Below are 24,418 nucleotides of genomic sequence, written 5' to 3'. Positions count from 1 at the left end.
ATAAGCAGAAGAGATATAGGAAGACCACATAAAAGATTAATGGTGGCCAGAACAGGCTTATAGTCTTTAATCTTGGTGGAATATTGATTGTACGTGTTTTGTATGATTTAATTTTTTAAATAATTTTTCTTTTTGCTATGTTTTTAATGTTTGATTTTATATTTTAGTGAAAAGGTTTTGTGAACCTAGGAGACAAAGAAGGCCTTGGCTAATATGGTTAGTAAAGGAATTTATTGTATATTATGCATGATCATTTGGTCAAATGTGCTCATTAAAAAAAAACCTCCCTTTGGTTAACTTTTCAATGTTATTTATAAAACTTATCTATATCTATAGAACTTTGTCATTGGAGGATTTATCATAGGTAAAATTTGGAAAAAATGTTAATTTTCTAGGAAACAGCAAAGATTTATGACATTCTATAATAATGATTTCCCTTTTACTTTAAAATCTTAAAACATGTATAAAAGATGTTTTTTGTATGCATGTACGTTGTATGTGGGTCGGCTTGTGGCGTGATGGTTAGGCGCTGGCCTTCTATGCCTGTGGACTCAGGTTCTAACCTGGGGTAGCCATTTGATCGATTTTTGAGATGCAGAAAATCATCAGCGCCCATGTCATATGATTATGGGGCATGTAAAGTTTCCTTGGGTATTCGTTTGGCTTAGAATTCCCTCGGCAAAATTACATTCCTAGTGCAATTTCGTATCAAAGAGAGCCCAGGTGCCTCCATTTGGTGGAAACTGGGCATCCAAATAACCCGTGGCATTGACATCTGTGCCTTAATGATGGCACATGAAAGACTGGATACCGTATCAGGGGATTGCACTAGGTCTGCTAAAGGCTAAATAGTCTTAAAACGCAGCCCCCATTAGTAGAAGAAAAAAATGTTGTATGTGCTGTGTTCTGGTAAATCTATCACAGTAAATCTATCACAAGGATACTTATCCATGCCCAGGTACTTTCAATATTTCTTATCCCTTTAGATAAGAAAATGTTTATACACATTTGGGGGAAATCCCCCCTCCCGTGAAAATCCTGCTAATGTCACTGCGTTAAGATCAATTTTACTTCTATGGAGGAACGAGCATGAACAATCTGCACTCAGATAATCAAATTATACTGTACTTCAATAGGGTTGTAATTATTGAAATTAAAGGCAGAAAAGGTTGTTACTGCAGTGCTGTGAATAGTTTAATTTAATCTTCTTTGGGAGTTAGCAAATTCACCAAGATCCTCGTAGTTATACAAAGGGCCTATTGCTGATCATCACTTCTGTATTTTTATTTGCATAAATTTATATGAATATTAATAAAATGATAATTTCAGGTTTTATGATACGTCTAAACAAGGAATGGGAGCCCTGGTTATTCATTTTGCTAACGTGTTTTTAGCTGAATTTTTCCAAGGAGATCCTTGCACTTGGTAAATTTATAAATACTATGCATATTTTCTGTTTGAAAAAAAAAAAAAGACTGCATATATATATTGTAGTGAACAGTGGCGCCGACTCCATGGGGCTTGAGGGGGCCCGAGCCCACTCAAAAATATTTTTGAGGGGGCAGAGCCCCCCCCCCCCCAATAAATCAAGAAAATTCTAAGTTACATTATGCTTTCTAAACTCATAAATTTATCTTTTATTTTCCTTGTTTGAAGATAGTTTACCTTGTAAAATATATTCAGTAATGAATCAAAACAAATAATTATTACGGTTGTGTAAGCAGGTTAACTGAAAACGAGTGGTGCGAATGATGATAGTGTTACAGTGCTGCGAGTACTGTAAAAATTTGTTCCAGTGCGAGAACTTACGGGTCAAGTCTGTTGCCAGTGGGCAGCGCTGCGGCGCGCTCACCTAAGTGTTGCTGATCTGGAAAAATATATATGAGAGTTTGATTTGTATATAAAATGGGAGGCGTGATAGTTTTGAATACTTTTGGGAATCGTGTTTGAAAGAAAACCTTCACAAAATGATGATCCTTCCCTTCCTCGGAATCGACGTGTACCAAAGAAGTATGAAAACAATGAAGGCAGCTCGCCGCACACTTTCAAAATCCCAAAGGAAAACATTTGACTCGCGCTACTTATGCGAAATAGCTATAAACACGATTTTTTCTCCAGTATTCAGACCTAACGCGAATTCCTCACCGCAACACGAAAATTCTTGGAAGGGAATCGTGGTGTGTTCGTATCAGCTTTGTTATTGGTTACTAAAAAATTTTTTTTCATGAATGTATCTTTATCCTTTTACCATCGCTGAGAGTAGAAGTTCCCTTTTCATTTTAAATGCGAAAGTTAATGAAATATAATGACACCTAAGAGCGCTGTTTCATCTAAAGTTTGTGAAGATAAAAAGAGAAAGTTTCATGACAATTAAAGAAAAGCTAGAGCTTCTTGAAAAGCTGATGGTCAACTAAAAAATGCGTTGAAGGTAGCACGAGAATTAGGTATGAGTGATTCTTCCGTACATACAATTACAAGTCAAGAAAAGGAAATCCGTAAAAATTCACCGAGTAGTGTCTTGCAAAAATTTATGAAAATGGAAACTGCTCATGTATTGTGTACGAATATCATTAATTGATCGACTGTACAGTACAACTAAAGATGCATTTGCTTTTCTTACTATATACTGTGTCTACCGTATACCGATTTATTTTTTCTTTCTTTCCCATTAATCATTGATTTTGTACATCGTAGCAGTATTTTATGTTGAATAAAACGTTTTTTTTTTAAATACAAGTAAACATTCAGTTCTTTATGTAAGAGACAGTAATGTACAGTTAGTTAAGAGATGGTTTTTAACAGTTTGAGGGGGTGTTTACAAGTGTCTAAAATAATTGGGTACGTTTATAAAAAATTTTACACATACCCTTTTCCACAACGCGAAAATTCGACCTACGCGAGAGGTCTTCGAATGCATCCCTCGCGTAAGACGGGAGTTGACTGTACTACAAGGCAATATACATTGAGGTTTGTAAACTGGTGCAATTTTGCATTATTGGGCGATTTACATCAACTGGACGCACACAGGTCATTGCAGTTGAACAAGAGTGCTTGCTTTTATTAAACAGAGGTGAAAGAGAAGAGAACATTTTGAAAAATCAACTGAGTTTTTCAAAAATGACCTAGACATTGAGAGACTGCGTTTACACTTGAATATGTTAGCCGATATCACTAATGTAAAAACATCTGGTCTTAAAAAGCATGCGTAAATTAAATTTCCTTTTTACAAAAATACTGTGTGTGTTTGTATTTATTTCTTCCGTTTTTCGAAGCCAAAAAATATGTGTTGGGCTTGTCGAGTTTTCGAGGTTCTAATGTTGATTATATGATTTTAAAAAAACTTTAAAATTCACTATTTTTCATCTCAAATTTAGAAAATGTCCTGCGGCATGCCCCCTTTCTCCCGATAATTTTTAAGTCGGCGTCTCTGGCAGTGCCCTTCAATGCAAGTCAAGCGCCCTACCTTTTCCATGCCTAGCTACGGCACTGCATGACTCCCCATAAAATGGAACAAAAAAATGTCTCTTACTAAGACAAGTGACATGATCTAGTTGAACCAGAAAAATTTGCATACCAATTTTTGGATTGTTTTACTTTGAAAACGCCATGCCACATACTGTTTGTTTTTTAAATTATACACACCAGAAAATATGTAAATTGGCATTTTCAAGGCACAACAATCGACCTTTATTTGGGGGGGGGAAACCTCCATGGGATTACATAACCCCCTAAACCCCCGGTGATGACTGGGCCAGCCCCTCCAATGATTTTTGCAAGTCGGCGCCCCTGGTAGTGAATATGAAATGTATATTAATTAAAACATTTCAATTAGAGACTTAAGTATAAACTTCAATCAACTAAAATCATACATGGAAAGAACACCAAACACTACTTTACAAGAACAATATTTAAACAAAGAATCACAGTCCCTACTCCAAGAAGAACAAAATCTGTGTTAGAAAATATGCTAACAATGATACCACATATATGTCCATAATAATGCGTAAGTAATCAAGTGTCTTTCTTTTAGCAGTTCTCGGACAAATGTATCATACTTATCTACTTACAAGCCATCATATTTAATCTGGAGCAATCCTACTCACAGGTTTTTGCACTTTAAGTCCCAAAATTTAAAATTTGATCTGTAATTTTTTTTTACTTAGTGCTCAAAAGAGAAGGATTTTCAGGACTAAAATTGCTGTTCCTAGTACAGTAAACTCCCGATTAACATCGAGTCAATCAACAATCAGAAACATATATTCTCGCAGTAAAAAGCACAAATACCAATGGCTGTAAATTTAAACTCAGTTGTATTTGTGTCATTTATTTTATTTTTTGTACTTTCTTCATTGCAAAGACACTTTTAAACTTAATTGGTGTGAAGTTCTGTTGTGCAAAAATACAAAACATTTTAACTGTATTGTATATATTTTCACTGTTTAAAGAAAGTATTATGCATCAATACATCATCTTAGTTTTTTGAGGAAGAACAATTTTTACCTTTTTTGTCTCTGATTTTAGCCTTTTTGCCGGTTAAACGTGATTTTTATTATCTGCGGCACCTGCGTCTCCCAATTCCGCGGATAAGCAGGAGTTTACTGTATATGGATATATTTATCTATGGAATAAGCATGTCTTCCGTAAGAAAATTCTAGTTGCACCTCAAGGGTTCAGCCTTTTTTATTTTGTTTTGTTTGATTTTCATACATTCGGGACCATTTCACTGCTCCCAATAAATAAAACGAAAATAAGAATAAGTGCACCATTAATAATAGAACAAAGTATTTCCATGTAAACAATAGTTTAACTTATTTACCAATGTTTCAGAGAATTCTTATTTTACGACTTTTCAATAATTTCTTCTTCTTCTTTCTTTCTTTCTTTCTTTTTTTTTTTTTTTGAATTAATAATTTGAGTTGTTCATCTCCATCAAACAGTTTAAATTGTATTCATTGTAACAGGTAAAATATTCAAAATAACTTTGTTTTTCCCATTAGTAAAATTAATTCGATCCATTTTTTAGGTACATTGTTAGTTTCTTGCTAGATTCATCTATTGGTCTTCTTATTATTTTCATTGGTATTCGTCTCACACAACATATCTCAAGAAGAAAAGGTTGGGATCACTTAGTTTTTGGTGAATATGGTAAGATGTTTTTCTCCCCTTTCTCTGTGTGTGTGACTTTCAAACTCTGACATTTGCAAAAAATTTTAGTATGTTCTTACGTATTTTTTTATATTTGTATGAATTATGAAAAAGAGTGCCTCTCTCTATTATTAAGTCGCAGTAAACCTGGGATATCTAAAGCTTTTAAAAAATTGCAATACATATCTATTTTTTTTTCTTATATTTTATTTATCTTTTTAAGCAGATTTTTCAAACCTAATTGATAGTATAGAACTAGCATATATAAGAAGTTCCGAACATTTTGAGTTCTGTTTCTAAAAATTTTGGGCTGACAACATCATGCTTGCCAACTCTACTGTTTTTAATGGGAGACTCCCGTTTTTTACGTCAATCTCCCGATTTCCCGTTTTAACCCATTTTCTCCCTTTTTTTCAATCAATCATCAAAAAGTTTCAGTTTCTTCTCAATAGATGGCGCCCATTTCTAGTCATCCATCAATGCCAGGGGAAAGTAGAACTCCATATTATGCAGAAGAATAAGGGCTGAAACCAATTTTTCCTCAGGAGTAGGAATTCTATGACAATGAGGAACCTGCATGGGTCGGGTAATCGCGTAACGTTGACTGATTTGAATGGACTAATACTTAAAACTCCCAAAAATCAACTCAGTTTTTAAAAAACTGGCCTGGATTCTTCAAAATTACAACTTAAAGTTAGCTTAAAACGGAGCGAAGCTCACGTGACACAAAAAGGGGAGGAGCATGCATCACGTCAAGATTCAGTCCCTGGGTTACAATGGAACTGGTTCCAAAGGAGTCGAAACGAAGAGGATAGGAGTGCAGCGTGGATTTTCGTTGTTTATCGAAAACAAAGGTGCTCTTATTTTAATCTTCAGAAAAGGAAGAGTTGTACATCCTCGCTGAATCACCCATCCTCAACGCCCAAAATCCCGACAACAAGAAAATTTACTTTGAATTGGACATCAATATTTTATTCACAAGTAAATTACATCAAAGTACAATTGTTTACACAATATAATAAATACAGAGCATTTATTGACACCTCCATATGTCATGGGCGTAGGGTTTATTGAACCTCCCCCCCCCCCTTGAAAAATTCGACAGAAGAAGAACTTATTTTGAACTGTACATCATTAACTAATTCAAAACAAATTCACGTTAAAGTAAAATTTTAAAATTAATAAAGAAAACAAAAATGGAAGATTTATTTCCATATTTATAGATACCACTCAGAGTTTTACAAACTAGACTAGTGCCAGTGACTGCAAGGCCCGACTAACTAAAAGTGAGGTCTAAGGCCTACAGTGCTTTTGAAGCCCCCCCCCCCCCCCTCTCCCCCTCTATTCTATCACTTTAAGCCAACGCAAAATAATGTTTAACATTTACTTTAAAGATTTTTTTTTTTTCATTTTCACAAAAAATACATGATTTTTTAATGCTGTGTACAAGTTTTTTAAAAATTCAGGGCCCCTTAGGAAGAGGGATCCCAGGCCCAGGCCTAGTAGGCCTGTTCCTTAGTTAGGCCCTGAGTGACTGTCATACAGTGTTGCCAGATGGTCAAATCCAGATTTCCCCAATTCCCTTCCAGCTTTTCCCCAAAAAGCGGTGTTTTCTATCAAAATTCCCCAAATTCAAAAATTATTTTCCACTAATATTTTCATAAAATGAATCGACTTCCTCCAACTTTTTTGCCTCTTGAAATTTTTTTTTCCCCAAATAGCCAAATTTTCTTACAAAATTCCGCAACTTTTTTTCTTCCCATTTTCGATTTTTTTTTTGTCTTATTTATATTTCTTTTTCTTTATCTTTACTAATAATAAAGTTGAAAGTCTCTCTGTCTGGATATCTGTGACGCGCATAGCGCCTAGATCGTTCGACCGATTTTTATGAATTTCCCCAGAGAGCACCGGATTTCCCCAAAATGGGGAAATTTCCCCCAATCTGGCAACACTGCTGTCTCAGCTTGCAAAAAATGCTGACACTCATAAAACAGTATTTGTGATCATCAACGAGCCAGAGCAAATTAACACTACTTGCCATTTTAGCCATGAAAAATAATGACGCTCAAAAAATAAATTAAGAAGATATCAAACAAACTGCTAGTGCCCCAAAGCTAGGAATAAGATACCTCTCCCCGCATGGAATATGGGGGAATAAACCTTTTTAATTTAACACTTTATAACATTAAGCAGACATCAACTTTACCTTTTTTTTTTAAATCTTTGATCGTCAAATTTACGCGCTCCCCCTCCCCCTAATGGTGTTGTTTCCATCAGTCAAAAGTACTACTTTTAGTCACTGAAGTTAATAGAATGAAAAAGAAATAACACGGAGTCAGGAAAATCTTTTATTTTCAAAACGTTTAATTTTTATTTAATTTTTCAAAATGTCCGATTTTTCAAACAAGGCGTGGTCTTTATGACATCACAAGTGATGAACTTTGGCGCGCACTCCACTAGCACGCTGAATGTTTACGCTTGCTGTCTAGCGCGTTTCCAGGTTATGATAATTCAGAAGCAAATTAAATATTGTGCTCTGCGCTAATGGCATCACTGAATGGTATTGCATCACTTGTGATGTCATGTGCAGAAGCGTAAAAAAAGGAAATTGAATCTGTGCACCGATTAAAATAATTTTTAAGAACATTAAACTTTGTCAAATTATTTTAAAAATGGTCAAATCCTATGTTTTTAATCATGCTCTTTCAGGAAAAATATTTCTTTTAAATTTCGGAAAGAACCCTATTCTCTTTGTATCTTTCTTTTTTTTATTTCGGCCAGTTCAAATTGATATTATTGATCTGAAATATTACACGTAATGTGTTAGGTTCATTAATATTCATTATTTTTGTACTTTTAAAAGCTTATACATGTTTTCAGATTGATTTCAATGCGCGCTGAATTAATTTTTTATTGCTTGTTTTTTATCTTGTACAGTGACATTTTACAGATAAATATAATTTAGTTTTTTAACAGTATTCCTTTTTTCGAAAATTGCTTTTTAAAAGCTAACACTTAATAAATATAAATAAAAGTTTCATTTACTAGTTTTTTAATATTTAGTACCTATATAATTCCGATTGTTTCATTCATTAACAATTAAATTACTAAGACGTTCGTCTATTGTGCACTGAAGTTGCAACGAACCAACTTCATTTCTTTGTTCGTATGGGCCCGGATTTTGAGCACAGAAGTTAGAGCAGAGCAAAGTAATACGAATTAATAAGTGAAAACTGTATTAATCTTTACTGTAATTACTTTCGAATCTTGTACTTTTTTCAATATATTTTGAAGTAAAAAAGAAATGTGATTTAACATTAAAAATTTTTCAGAATTAATTATTTCTTCATTGCGTTTCTTCCGCATTTTTATTGTTTGCTCCTAAAGTATTTTATCCATTTATTATTACTAGGGGGCTATCGCCCCCTGCTCGCTATCGCTCGCCAACCCCCGGAACTGCTTACGCAGTTCCCTGTGGATCGCTTCACGATCCATGCTCGCTTCGCTCGCTCGCTGTATGCCAATACATTAGCCTAGCTAAAATTTTCCGTAAAAATTAAAGTTGGTAATTGCATTTAGGTCACCATCCATTTAACCAATATGAAAATTACGTTCATAATGTTAATTTGTCTGCTTTAGCCAGATTTTCGACAGTTTAACTTTGCTGTATGTAAGATGACTGCCTTGGCAATGTGCACAACTTTACCATTATAGATACAAAAGTGTCTGTCATTGCTTTGGAGAGTTTGCACTTCTACCTGTTGGTCCGCGGAAGGTATTTTATTTCCCTTCTACCACCCATTGGAAAACCAATGAAGGCATTCCCCTATCCGCCACCTGGGGACGCGCCCTCTAGGGGTTACAGGCTCCCCCGAGGGATGTATTTACATTATTTACACTCTTATATATTTACATATTTACACTCTTATATATTCTAATCTGAGAAAACTTCCTCATATACACAATTAAAAATGTCCCGTTTGGGAGCCACAACTGACACTGCTTCAAAAGATCTTGTTCTTGATAATGCCACATAGAGCTGGCCATGACTAAAAACAGGCTCAGAGAGCACCAAACATATTTTCTCAAACGTTTGTCCTTCTTGTTGTTATTCTGAATCCTTGCCACGTCACGAACAAAAAATGGTTTAACTAAAAACGCGAAAACTCGCCAAGGCTACTTTGCTTGCACAATACTAAAACTACTATAACCCTAAACAAATTTGGCGAAACCTTTCAGCTGAGAATAAAAGGAATAAAGTAAATTCTTTCTCGGTTATTCATTTTGAACTGAACTGTCGTACTGAAGCAGAGAATAGACGACGCTCAAAGCGCCTACGCGTTCAAAACAACATTGCCGATGAACATGATTGTGGAGCAATGTGTGAAGAATGCGAATTTTGTGGTGCTCTTTATTGGCAGAAAGAGCGTAATACTGCAAATAAATATACTAAATGTTGCCATGACGGAAAGGTGCGGTTACCGGCATTGTGTGACGCACCTGATCTGTTGAAGGAACTGCTGACTGAAAATTCCCCAGCCGCTAAAAATTATCGGCAGCGAATCAGAGAATACAACTCTGGAAATGGCTCGTCTTAAATTGGATTCAAGAACGGTTTCCTGCCTTCTTTGAGCTTTTCTTTGCTGATTAAGGTTGAAATGGGCCACAGCCCGACTCAAACTCATCTCAAAAAAAAAAAAAAGTTCGTTGAGTATTCTGTGATTCAAGATTTCAAAACAACGTAGAAGTTTGTTTACATGATTTATCGGCGAAGTGTTGCCAACAGAGGTTTAGAAATTCACCCCTTCATTTGCCGGCACGTAAGAGAATTATATATATAGATGTTTATTCATGAATTTTGCAGACTAGAGATGCTGATGCAAATCAGTCAAAAACCCATTTTTTTTTTTTTAATCTTAAAGATTACTCAAAATTTAAATCGAGACTTTTGATTTCAATAACTATTTTGAATGCAATAGTTGAAGCAGAGCAAAATGAAATAAATCGCAATACATGAAAAATAACATTCTATCATCAAAGAAAATAAACTCGTTTCAATTCAAAGAATTAAAAAAAAAAAAAGAAAGAGTAGTGATCAGGGATAGCTTTTATAAAAAGCAAAACTATTTTATATAATCAATATACAATTATGTTAGTTTCTACAAAATAATTTTTGCAACAGAAGAGTGAAAAATAGTTTAGTTTTTTTTTCTCTCTCTCTCTCTTTTAAATAGTGTTGATGGCATTGCACTATTTTTTTTATCTTCTCCTCTTGGTACACAAAAAATATTCAACTTGTTGTTCACGATGCTGAAGGTTTCAATGAGGTACAGTGTTACTTGCAGTTCGGCAGTTTGTGCGTGTAGTCATCTTGAGAATGCTAGCGAAGTTCTATATACTCACGTGTGTCCAGTGCCAGAAGGAGCGGGGAGCGAGAATGAATCTTGACGTCATCAGCGGAGATCGGGAAACTAAGGGGGCGGGGCTAATCGGGAAACTTTAAGAATTAATTAAAAAATAACTAGCAGCCCGAATGAACTGAAACTGGTGTCTATCGTTATAAAATGGCCTAAATTTTCATTTAAAAAAATTTAAAAAATGCATGCAGGTTCCTCATTAGGCTAGAGAAAGCCAAAATTGGTTTTCTGCACCAACTTGCAACAAAGCTACATTATGCGCGATCCTGCGCCATTTTTTCCTGAGCACAATATGTAGGAATGCCAGAAAAGAGTACAACTTAAATACTCCATTTTCCCTGTTTTTATTTGTATGCTACAAAAATTGGAATTTTTTTTTTTTTTGGAAAATCTGACAATTTCCGATTTTTATTCTTTTTTCGAAATTTATTTTTTAGTTGGTGCTGAATTTATTTTGCACTAGAGGAATTGGCTTCTTGAATTGCTTTTAATTTATCCAATTAATAACTCATTTTGTAAAATTTTATTTTTTGAAACTTTCCACCTTTGCATGTTCAAGGAAGCACGTGCTTTGCCGAAAATTTCAGCCGATTTCAATTTTTTTGCATCTTGAAAATATTTGAATTATTTTGAAAGTTGGTCAGCATGTGCTACACAACACCCACTTATTTTACATTTTATTTCAATATATTTTTCTGTATTTTCCCCGGATTTTTGTAATTAAATTTTTGTAGTTACGTTTAAAGAGAAATTGGGGAATATACCAAATTTTAAGCAAATGCATTCTTTATTATTTGATTTTTCATTCGCAGTATTTTTTACATTTGTTGTATTTGTACTAATTAGCTCAAATGTTAGAAGAATTCCTATTTTATATCAAACTTAATATTCACAGCATTTAAAAGCAGAATATAATAATATCGATGTGAAATATGTCACTGGTGAATCATCTATGTATGTTTTGTGAAATCTCCTGCTTTTTTTCTTCAAAGGTTGGCAAGTATGCAACATATTCTAAAACTAAAAAATTATTTGAAGAAAAAAAACTTTTAAATTGGTTTTATCAATGATTTGAATAATTTTTATATGCATATTTGAAGAGTTTTACAGGGGGGAGGGAGGGGTTCCTCATAGTTTCAGAAAATTTCTTCAGAAAATTTTACTTGAGAACACTATCACCCCTGTATATAGGGCTTCAAATACTTTATCAAAAGGGCCACTGTAACCCCTTTGTGTCTTGCTCCGTGAGTTTTGTTGCATTTGCATCAGGTAGCACAGTGTTGTATTTAATGTTATTTCATTACTTGTTTTAAAGCTATGAAGTAGGGATCAAACACTGTCCAAAGATGAAGTACTGTCTTATACAAGTCACTTACAGAATGCCAATATTTTTGCAATTAGAACGTAGGAATTTCCCAAGTGTAAAATTTACGATTTTCTACAAAGTTGTTTGGTTTACAAAGAATTGTAAGAATATCTGTGTTTATCATATTGTTTTCTTTGAATAGCAAAACATAAAAGCTCTCAAATTTGTTTCATTATTTCAGGAAAAGCTCCTTATGTTTATGCATGGTTATCTCAATGTGCTGTATATATTGCTCTCATGCTTATTGAGAAAATACTCATTACCCTTCTTATACAATTGAAGTTTTGGGATCAGGTAATTAATTTGTTTTATAAATTATTTTATAATAGAGCAAAAGCAAATGTATGTGTGCTTAGATATTTTCAGACAATTTTTATCATGACAGATTATTATTGTTATTAGTTCCTCAGATTTGTTTTCATATTATTGTTCATGAATTTTCTTAAATTGCTCTTTTGTTTAAAAGATGAATCCAAAAATTGCAATATTTTCACTGGAATTTCAATTAAAGTTTCAAAAATGTTCATTAAATGTTATTTTAATCTCAAAATTGGATTTATATTTCATTGGCAAATGAAAAAAACTTGATTTTGCTCAATATCATGAAACGAAATGCTTAAAACATGTTTTTAAGCTGACACTTTGAAAGAAAACAAACTTAAGTATATATTATGTACTAGTGCTGGGCGATGTTGCAGATTTTAACATCGCGATACATCGCGAGTAAACATCGCGATATTCCGATACATCGCGATATTTCGATGTATTTTCTTTTCATTAAATCAAGGGTGTCCACCAAGGGGGAGGGGGTGGGGTAAGGCGCAAGGTCTGAAAAAGCATGAGCCACATAAAAACACAGAAGATTCATTTTAATTTCATATTTTGGAAGACATTCCCCATTTAAACAATGACCCCAGTCCACTGCGCATTTTTTGTGCGGGGGGGGGGGGGGAGTCAGAGAAGGGGTTTGACTTAAAGAAAGAAGTAGCAAGGTCAAGGTGAAGGGGAAACGTTTTGATTAGAGGATTCAGAGTCTTGGTTGTTTCTTTTCTTTTTTCTTTTGAGTGGAGAAGGAAAAACTAAAAAAAGGGAAGGACTAAAAAGTTTGTGTCCTAGAATTTCGGGGGGTATTTGTCCCGACTGTCCCCACCCTGTCTACGGCCCTGCCAACGACATAATATCACGATGCTTCGCCATTGGCTGCGAGAAGCGATGCTTGGACTTCAGTCACCGAGTCATCATAAGCCGCGATGTATTACAGGCAGTTCTTTCGACGCATCGCGGTGTATCAGCGAGTAGTCTCGCCGAGTCATCCGCGATGTATCTGCGAAGGCAGTTCTTCCGATGCATCGCGGTGTATCAGCGAGTAGTCTCGCCGAGTCATTCGCGATGTATCTACGAAGGCAGTTCTTCCGATGCATCATGATGCATCGCGGTGTATCAGCGAGCCGGGGAGAATCGTGTTGGATGGGAAGGTATGATTGAAACTAACTCTTGCCCAAACAACGTAATACATCTAGCAGAGTGAAATTGGAGTTCGTGAAACAGTATAATTGAAGACTAATAGCTCATTAAACATCAATTAATTTATTAAAAGATTAAAAACAAAGTATATGGCTTTGACAAAAAGTAAATAAGGATAAGTATATCATTATTGCAAATACCCCGTTGACCTAGACTAATAAGTGTTATCAGTTGACCCGACTATCGTTCATGAGGAACGAAGTCTTCAATGGACAAACGTCATACTACTTCAATTAAACAAAAATAAAAAGGCTAACAGCCTAAGCTTGCTGAACAGACAGCAAGTTGGCTTGCCTGACATGAGCCAACGCGTCTAGGCTGTGCAAGAAGTGAGAGAGAGATCAACTGATAACAGCTTTGCTTATATTCAGAATCTCATTAGCATATCTTCACTTCAATGCTACCTGATCGTGATCTTCAGTGGCCAAGCCCGAAGCGTGTGTACGTGACGTCACATGTTCAAGAAGAATCGACGTTAAATTAGTCACGTCATGGGCAACGCCCACTACACGTGCCGTTCTCTATTCCAAGACTAGTTACGTCACGGATTCTAGCGTTCATTAAGGAACAATGATATGAAAACTGCAAATATGTAAAATGTTATCTAACATACAAAATGATAATAAACCTTCACTTAGATTGACATACTATGTCTATCAAGGCCTCCCCATTATCATTTTGATAATCTAAAAAAATTTGAAAACTATAATATTAAACAATCTTTAAAAATTTAGCCATATCCTTTTACAAAACACAATAACAATGTTAATAGAACAACAACAATTATTAGAACACTTATTTCAGCATTAACAAAAAGGAATTCCGGAGATCCGTAACGTCCGAGAAACACAACATCAAAAAACAGTTCATGTTCGAGGAAAGTTCATCTTGTTAAATCAATTTAAATTTCTTCTCAATTGAAAGTTCCTTGTACACATTTGTCTGAAAAACATGAAAAAAAATACACAAGTAACTGTTCAAATCAGCATACGTAATACATTATAAAAAAAACTCTAGGATTTCTAATATTTATCAATGATAAAATTGAATTTTTGAAAAAAAAAATTGATATACTATGTTTGAGTTCTATTTTAAACTTCTCATAAGGCATTCTTCATCGCTAAGAGAAACTCAAACAATTTTTTTTTTTTCAATTTATCATAAACTTTTGGTCCTTTAAAAATTTGACCCTTAAAGTTGTGACCATTTAAAATTCCAGTTTTAATATTTTTATACTTGTTAGGTAAAAAAAAAATTTAAAATATTTCGAAAAAGTAATTTTAACAATTTTACAATTTTTCTGTTCAAAAATTAATTAACCCTACTCACTTCATCAATTACCCCACTGGAAAACGATCTAGTGGCTTTTACTTGACTTTTAACGAAGATAACAATCAATCAAATTGTTCACCTTGTAAGAGATTTAACATGAAAAATATCATATGATGTAAGTGCAAATACGAATAGTCAAGAGTTACAAAAAACATTTTCAAAATTTGGGGGAAAAAAAATTTCTTAAAAACAATGTTATTTTTGTTCACAATAAATATTTTCAATAAATGTTTGCAATTCAAAACGGGTTTGAGATTTCGTGAAAATATCTGCCAAATTTTCCTTACTTCGAATATATTTAATGTCAAAAACATTTTTACAAACTAGATCTCTAATAAAAAATAGTTTCACATCTATGTGTTTGCTTCTATGGTTTTCAATAGGTGAATTTACAAAATCAATTGATGCTTGATTGTCAACAAAAAGAATAGATTTAAATTTAGATCTTTTGATTACTTTATTTTCGATGCATTCATCTAATACCCTATCAAACCACATCAATTCCTTAGCGGATTCTGTCATTGCAACAAATTCAGCCTCCATAGTGGATAAGCTTACACTTTTCTGTTTAAATGTACGCCATTCAATCGGCGATTTGTCTAGAAAAACAATTTGTCCGCCTAAGGATGTGCGATCGTCTCGATTTGACGCGAAGTCAGAATCCGAGAAAGTAATCAATTGAATTTTGCTGCATTGTAACTTTAGTTCTAAATCTCTCGTTTTCCAAACATATCCGAGTAATTTGACAAGGCCATTCCAATGAATTATACCAGGATTTGATTGGAATTGACTAAAAATATTTACTGCATATGCGATGTCTGGACGAGTTCTATTTGCTACAAATGCTAAGCAACCTACTAAATTTCTATACGGATATTTTGTCATTTCTTTTACTTCATCAGTTTTAGGACAATCAACATTTGAGTAAATGACTCCTTTGCTAATGGGTAAAGATGCTACAGGAATGTTAAAATTTTCGAAACGTTCATAAATTTCCTGAATATATTCCAATTGACTTAAACACAAATCATTTTCTTCGTTTAAGAAATCTACCCCTAGCAATTTGCGTGTTTTTCCTAATACTTTTAGATCGAAGTATTCATTCAACATGTTGATTGCGCTATTTATATAACATTCATTTTTACCAATTAAAACAATGTCGTCGACATAAAGAAGTAAAATTACATATTCATTGAAATAAACACAATTACAACTTGAAAATTTAGAAAAACCAATTTTACACAAAACTTTTTCCATTTCATAATACCATAAACGGCCACTTTGATGTAAGCCGTATATAGCCCTTTTGAGTTTACAGTATAAATGTTCTTTACCTTTAATTTCAAAACCTGGAGGTTGTGTCATAAATATGGTTTCCTCTAAAGGTGCATACAAATACGCGCATTTAATATCACATTGAACATGCATCCATTTTTCACATACTACCAATAGTGCGAAAAAAAATCTAATTATGCCGAATTGGACCACCGGAGAGTAGGTCTCCCAAAAATTTAGGCCCCTGATCTGAGTATGACCTTGAGCACATAATCTACTTTTGAAACGTACTACCTGGCCTTCCTCATTTTTCTTTACCGAATAAACCCATCTCGATCCTATTGGTACCGTATTTTCAGGCAATTCAGACAATTTCCACACCTCGCGATTTAACATCACGTCATATTCCTCTTTCATTGATACCTTCCATTGATCCCATTCTTTTGATTTTAATGCCTGTTTGTAAGTACTCGGAACTTTAATATCCTCCGCTAGTCATGAAGAATTCAAATCTACCTTTGGTCTATTAGCGGAAATTTCACCTTCAAATAGGTCCTTACCTACGAAACTAAACATATTTGGATCATACGCGATATTATGTTTATTGCAATATTTGTGAACATCATGCATGGATCTTAATCTGGTATTTTTCCCTTTCTCAAAAAAATAAATATCATTCCTAGAACTATCCGTCCTGGGTCTAACTTTTCTAACCCAAGTTACACTTTTTAAAGGTTTACTTTTCCCGTCAACTTCGCTTTCTGATTCTGATTGTAATTCGCTTTGACTAGTTTCCCCCTCCTCACTGAAAACAGATTCTTCTGCCGTCTCGTCAAGGTCAGAACTTTCGACTTGAGTGAGAGGCCAATTTGGGGTGACTTTTTCTTTCTCTTTTACGTTCGCGAATTCATCTTTGTAGAAAGTGTTTTCTTTGAAGGACACGTCTATGGATTCTATAATTTTATTGAGTTCAGGAACAAAAATACGATATCCTTTTCGTTTAAAAGCATAACCGACCAACACTCCTTTTTGAGCTTTTGCATCGAGTTTATTTCTTAAATTCTTTTGTATAGCTACGAATACAACTGTGCCAAATGCTCTTAAATGACGAGCCGAAGGTTTTCTGCCTCCGTACAGTTCAAAAGGTGTCTTTTTCTGGTTTTTGTGGCAGACGCGATTCCACGTATAGACAAAATATAACATGGCTTCAGGCCAGAAATTTTGTGGTAATCCGCTTTCTTGAAGTATTACGCGAGTTGCGTTAGCTACCACCCTGTTAAAGACTTCCGCTACTCCATTTTGCATCGGAGTAACTGGTACAGTTAATTCGTGCTTTATGCCCTTTTCTTTACAAAAATCATCAAACTCATTGTTTACAAACTCAGACCCATTATCTGTTCTTACAAATTTTACATTTTTACCAATAAAGTTTTCTGCTCTTAAAATATGGTACTTCAAAATTTCAGGAGCTAGGCCTTTATTACAAATTGGATAAAGTGAACATCTCCGAGAAAAATCATCGATTATGGATAAATAATATCTTTCTCCATTCCTTCCCTTGACACTATATGGTCCCCAAACGTCAGCGTGAAGGAGTTCAATCGGTCGTTTCGACCGAATATTATCTATAGACTTAAAACTAACGCGTTTGAACTTTCCGATTTTACAATTGTCACAATTTAGTTTTATACTTTTAAATTTGGGTAAACCATTAACGGATTTTAAATCACCGGTTTGTCTGATAGAATCTACGTTCACATGAGCAAATCGCTTATGCCAAGTTTTCAAATCTACTGAATTATTTTCAGGAATGGGATTCTTATCTACATGATTATTCTCAGAGATTTCATTATCCACAGTTTCAACAATATACATGCCATTTTCAAGTTTTGCTTTAAAAATTGGACCCTTTTGGCTAGATACCTCCACGAAACCTCCTCCCCCTACAAATTTTGCACCTCCCTGGTCAAATTTAGTACCAGATAAAATATTACGACGTAATTGGGGAGAGTACAATACATTTTGTAAAATTACAGTTTTTTCACCAAAATTAACTTTAACATCTCCTTTTCCGACAATTGGAAAGGTTTTCTCCTTTACTGCTACCGCCATACGAACATCGCGAACTTTCTCAAAATTCACGAACCAGTCCTTTCTAAAGGAAAAATGATGAGAGGCGGCTGTATCAAAGGTAAATAGGTTCCTAGATCGCCCTGTGCCTGAATGACTTAAATTAGCTTCAGAGACAAAATATAATTCGTACTCACGTCTGTCGTTGGAAAATGACCGTCTCCGTCCTTTGGAATTCCATCGGCGACCTCGACTTCGGTTTCTACTTCGGTTCCATCGATTGGGTCTGTCACTCCTCTGCTGGGGTGAGACTTCTCGGGGATAACCTCGTTGAGTCGTTTGGTGGTTCCGTGGTGGATGACACTTTTTCCGTCTTGGGCATACACGCTTAATGTGGCCTTGTTCGCCACACGAGTGGCAGATAATCTTTGTCATATAAGCATATGTATTGGCTTCTTTCTCCATATTAAGGTTCTGGCGACCCTCTTCTACTATCAGATCAATGACAACCTTATCGAATCTAAACTCAGGTGCAGGACGGGTGAGAATGTTCTGGACAATATTGTCATATGATCTAGGTAAATTTTGGAGAAGGTGAAACGTCAGGTAATCCTCGGGAAACTCTGGATAAGCTAATTTTATGTTATCAAAAATTCGTTGAAGGCGAGCGGCGAATAAATTTTATTTTTCTCCCTTTTCAAGATGGCACTGATTTAATTGATTAAAATTTTGCATTTGAACGCATCGATTATTAGGGAAGAAATGATCCCTTAATTTCTTCCATGACTCCGCAGGATCTTCTATATTTTCAATGATTTTCTTTAAACTTTGGTCGATATTTAAAAAAATAATTGACAGCGCGGCTCTTCTTCGTATTTCGTAATCGCGAACATCTCTAGCGGTGATTTCGGCTTCCTTGCTGATAACGGGCACTTTTTCCGATCCATCTACAATGAACCACGCATTCCTGTCCATAAGAAGGAATTTTGCATTTATTGCCCATTCCGTATAATTTTCATTCGTAAGTGGCTCTATGGTAACCCCAGAAGTAGCCATTATAAATCTTGACTTTTAAATTCGCATGCGCGATAAAAAGAGTCTTGGATGAAAAAATCCTACAGTTCCATTAGGTAGAAAAAGAGTTCACTTCCAAAAAATTTCCGCTTCAAATATCAACTAGTGTAGCTTTTCCACAAACATCCGAGATCTCTATGAAATTTCGTAATTTGACTGAAAAACATCGGTAAAGGAAACGACTAACACCATTTTCTTACACATCGCTTGTTACGGCCTCCCCGAATAAAACTTTCTTGCACAGCGGTATTTGCTCGAAAAAAAATAAAATTTTATTCTCAAAAAAATTTACAACTGATTCACTTTCAAAGAACTCTACAGGGGAAAGGCAATCTGGGCCCGTAACCCCTTGTTGGATGGGAAGGTATGATTGAAACTAACTCTTGCCCAAACAACGTAATACATCTAGCAGAGTGAAATTGGAGTTCGTGAAACAGTATAATTGAAGACTAATAGCTCATTAAACATCAATTAATTTATTAAAAGATTAAAAACAAAGTATATAGCTTTGACAAAAAGTAAATAAGGATAAGTATATCATTATTGCAAATACCCCGTTGACTTAGACTAATAAGTGTTATCAGTTGACCCGACTATCGTTCATGAGGAACGAAGTCTTCAATGGACAAACGTCATACTACTTCAATTAAACAAAAAAAAAAGGCTAACAGCCTAAGCTTGCTGAACAGACAGCAAGTTGGCTTGCCTGACATGAGCCAACGCGTCTAGGCTGTGCAAGAAGTGAGAGAGAGATCAACTGATAACAGCTTTGCTTATATTCAGAATCTCATTAGCATATCTTCACTTCAATGCTACCTGATCGTGATCTTCAGTGGCCAAGCCCGAAGCGTGTGTACGTGACGTCACATGTTCAAGTAGAATCGACGTTAAATTAGTCACGTCATGGGCAACGCCCACTACACGTGCCGTTCTCTATTCCAAGACTAGTTACGTCACGGATTCTAGCGTTCATTAAGGAACAATGATATGAAAACTGCAAATATGTAAAATGTTATCTAACATACAAAATGATAATAAACCTTCACTTAAATTGACATACTATGTCTATCAAATCGCGAAGGCCCCGAGCGTGCGCAATCTTGCCGAATCATTATGAGGCTGTTCTTCCTTCCGACGCATCGCGGTGTTTCAACGAACGCGGTCTTTCGCAAGCATCGTGGTTCGCTCAGACGTTCTGATGCCGTTGGAAACATCGCCGCGCATCACGATGTATCGTGATACATCACGTTTCACCGGGAATCGCGGTGTATCGGAAGAACAGTAAATATAAACACCGGCGTGGCGATGATTGCTTGACACCGGTGTTTTGCGATGTATCGATGTATCGCCCAGCCCTATTATGTACACACATATTATATATACTGTCAGCTCCCCTTAATCGGGTAACGGATGAACGAATACCCTGCTGATACAAATAAAATCTCCCAGAACCGAATATTTCCCCATAGGTGTAATGTTAGAGATCCCCGCTTAATCGAATAATTTCCCTGGTTAATCAAATAATAGTGATCAGCTTTCGCATATATTTTGCTGAGAAAAATTTTGAATACGTTTAAAATGAATTAAATATAAGAGCAATTATTGACCTAAAAAGTTAAAATAGTATTTTTTGTCAAACAACAGGCGGGAAAAATAACATTCATATTCCATCAAAGCATTTCCACTATACTCTATCTAGTTTCTTTTATTGTTGCCATTACCAACAGACAGTCGATAAATTAAAAAACACAAGGAAATATAAACATAACTAACGATAAGAAATTGAGTGAATTACTTAAAATACAGTAATTGAAGCTAGAAAAGTGTTCTCAAAATACTTTAAGCAAAGAACTCACTATTGTGAACTTTCTCCATAACATATGAACTGAATAAAGGTGTGGAAACAAAGATTTAATACCTCAAGTTGTAAGTTACATATTTATAATTTTCATACGTGCTTTTTTTATTATAGTATATACTTAATTTTTATCCTTTTTTTTATTACTTAGCTTATTTAAAATGCTTTTTAAGGAAAAAAATTTCTTCTATTACTTGGATATTGATTTATTATTCCGTTTTAAGACAAAAGTTGTTAACCAGGAAAGGTAGAAAAAACTTCCCCACTTAATTGAACAATATTTCTTGGAACCGGTGGTATTCGTTTAAGCAGGGTCGACAGTATATATATAATATTTTTTTTTTTTTTGCGTTTTGGGAACAGGTAGTTAATTTGTCTTTGTAGATGCCTATTTTGTCCATTTACTTTCTTGTGAAATATCAAATAAAAAAATTTTACTTATTTGTGACAGATTCTTCAGAATGTGGATTTATTTTTGCAGATATTTTATTGCACAAAATGTGTACCAAACATTCTTTATGGAATTACATTGCTGTGTCTGCAATGTTTTCACACTTTAAAAAAAAAAAAAACTATTAATTACTTAAAAATGTATTTGATCAGTGAGAAATTGCTTTTGTATAGTTTTACATAATAATGCTTTCGTTTCTTCTCCAACTAAATTATGTCTGAGCTCCACTATTGTTTCATTAATGTATGAATGAAATTTTAACTATGAAAGATGGAAGCAAATTTACATTATTCAAAATTGTATGTCCATTTCTATCAGAATAAATAATTTTAGCACATTTTACTGACATAAACCATTGTGCTGAGTGATGTCCAAACTTCATTCTTACATGTTCTGCTATTAACCTAAAAGTTATTGCTTATACAGTTTTTGAAATCATATCCTATACTATGAGGTGAAATATTGATGTTTTTTAAATTGTGTTTAAGACTCAATAATTAAAGGAGTTTGCTCAATGTTGAAACATTGTCATGGCATGTTTATTGGCTGGTTGAATCATCATCATGTATGACTTTTGGCCATAAAGGTTCTTTTATAGTGTCATTGTAGCTAAAAATACTCTATAATATAACTACCAAATTTTCTATTTTTATGAAAATAAAAAAGATATAGATATTTTTTTCCCCAAAAGTAAAACTCTGTATCTACCCCCGTTTAGTTATGAAGATTTTTATTCCATTTTCTGCCCAATTCAGGTTAAAATAAAAATCTTGGCCAGTGTTAACGATAAGGGAGTGATATACTTGATGCAAAAAAAAATCTAATAGCTTTTATTTTAATAGCTTGTTTTAACTTTTTAAAGGTGTCTGTCTGGTGTAACTTTTTTTCTTTTGAGTTGATACTTTTAAGTCAGAAAACAACCATTTTTAAGTATCTTTTTTTTAATGATTTTTATGAGGAAACCCTTGAACAGATCTTTGACATTGTTATCCTTTTATGTAGTTCACTAGTTGATGTACATAAATTTATGTACCTTTTAAACTTTTAATTTTGTAAATATCACTGCACTGCTGGAAAAACATACTATTCTGTTGAGAAATTGATATTCTTAAAAGAGGAAGGGGGTCATTAAAACAAAGTCACGAAATTTCTTTTCTGAAATTTTGAAGATGCCTGAATTTTAAGAGCCATCCAAGTGGTAAGCTTGAGATAAAGTTCATGGATTTGATAATTTAATCTGTGCAGGGAAGCAACAAAGAATTAAGGTTGACAATCCAAGGAAAACAGTGAGAGGGAAAATCGAAAAATGTATCTATCTTTATTATTGAAGTTTGAAAATTGGTCTAAATGTAACAATTACTGTGTCAATTAAATTGTGGAATTTTACAGGTGAGAAAAATAATCATGTCTCCTATCACCGATCCTAAAGTAGAAGTAGCGATTGTGGTCCTTATTATACCTTTCATTATAAATGTAAGTAAGTTAATGCAGTAATATAAAATATAGATGTATTTGGTTAATATTATTACACACTACATGGTCATCAAAATAGAACAAATCCAGCTGATGCTCGATTTTTACGAACTGTTAATTTGTGAGCATTCACAATGTTTGGAGCTATTTGTTAGTCTCGAAAAATCAGTTTAAACAATGTAATTTTTCTTTCTATTTTATGAGCTGTAAATGGCAAAAATCTCTCTTTTTTTTAAAAACTTATAGATTATTCTACGTCAAATCACCCAAATTAAAAAGTCGACCATACTGTCATGTCTCTGATCTTGTCCATTATTTTTTTATGAATAGATATCTATGAGAAAAGCTCAAATTAATTGTTTTAGATTTTTTTTTGAATAAAAACTAAGCTTTAGAGAATTTTTTCTAAAATTTAATTTTTGATTGCTTTTCGGAGTCGCCTTTATGGTATGAATTTAGAAAAATCTCCCTAATTTCTGCAATGCTAACAAATGTGATGTCTGTATGCTACTGCAAATTCATATAACTAGATGTTCATGAAATGTTCAAATTGTTTATTTATTTAATGTAAACATTTTTTTTATTATTATTTATTTATTTTTTTGAAAAATTCTTTTAGAAAATCATGATTGTCAGGACCCACGCTAAACATTCGCGTCCGTGCCGAATGCAATAAAAACATAAATTCAGCAAAACAAACTGTAATTTGGCAAAAAGGAAATTCTCTAAAAATTCCACAGAGGAAAAAAACCCCCTCAAAATTGTTATAAATTCTGCTACAGAAAATAAAACCTGCCAAACAATTCTTATTTCTCTTAAGTGCAAGTGTATGCTATGTTGCGTCTTTGAAACATAAGCAGCAAGTGTTTGCATTTTTACTTTCTAAAATTATACTTTGTTCATTTGATAGTTGTTTAGCTAAGACTTTTGAAATTTGGCTAATATTTTAAATATTTGGCTAATTTACTGGCTAACAATTTGAAAATCCTAGTGTGAGCGCTGATTGTTATGTATATATTATTATTTAAATTCTGCGAATTTTCAACCTTTAATATATTCACATTAAAAATATTTTAAAAAGTTGCTTGTTAATATTTTTGATTAATATTTATTTGATTGTTTTTAGCATAAACTTTCCTGATCGGAAGAGACAAAAATCTTAAAAAGTAAATTTAAGACAAAAAACATACAAGCACTAGCCCAGCCAGAACTTGAAAGGAGTTAGAATCTTACCAGTCTTTAAATATATTCCCCTTATTAAGATCGGCAATGTGTGCTAACACTGAGGGCTCTTTGTGTTGACCCCCAAATCCGTGTGCGATACCCTGTAAGTAGGGATTGCAATACCGGACCAAAAATTTAATACCGGTATTCGGTATTTTTAAAACGTGATACCAGAATACCAGTATTTGAAATTTCTCAAAAATGCTTGA

General features: G+C 34.0%; 1 protein-coding gene across 1 annotated transcript in view; it reads left to right on the top strand.

Moving 5' to 3' along the window:
- The window catches only part of LOC129233761 (store-operated calcium entry regulator STIMATE-like), a 37,609-nt gene that overhangs the window by 11,560 nt on the left and 1,631 nt on the right, over window positions 1–24,418 (top strand). The window contains exons 2-6 of the mRNA XM_054867740.1: window positions 168–216; window positions 1,330–1,425; window positions 5,024–5,145; window positions 12,110–12,222; window positions 22,902–22,985. Coding sequence (XP_054723715.1) covers window positions 168–216; window positions 1,330–1,425; window positions 5,024–5,145; window positions 12,110–12,222; window positions 22,902–22,985 — 464 coding nt within the window. The remainder of the gene's footprint in view (window positions 1–167; window positions 217–1,329; window positions 1,426–5,023; window positions 5,146–12,109; window positions 12,223–22,901; window positions 22,986–24,418) is intronic.

Source organism: Uloborus diversus, unplaced genomic scaffold, assembly GCF_026930045.1.
Source record: "Uloborus diversus isolate 005 unplaced genomic scaffold, Udiv.v.3.1 scaffold_701, whole genome shotgun sequence".
NCBI classification, from domain to species: Eukaryota; Metazoa; Arthropoda; class Arachnida; order Araneae; family Uloboridae; genus Uloborus; species Uloborus diversus.
The sequence above is the reverse complement of the archived record's forward strand: the minus strand, read 5'-3'. Positions and strand labels throughout refer to the sequence as shown.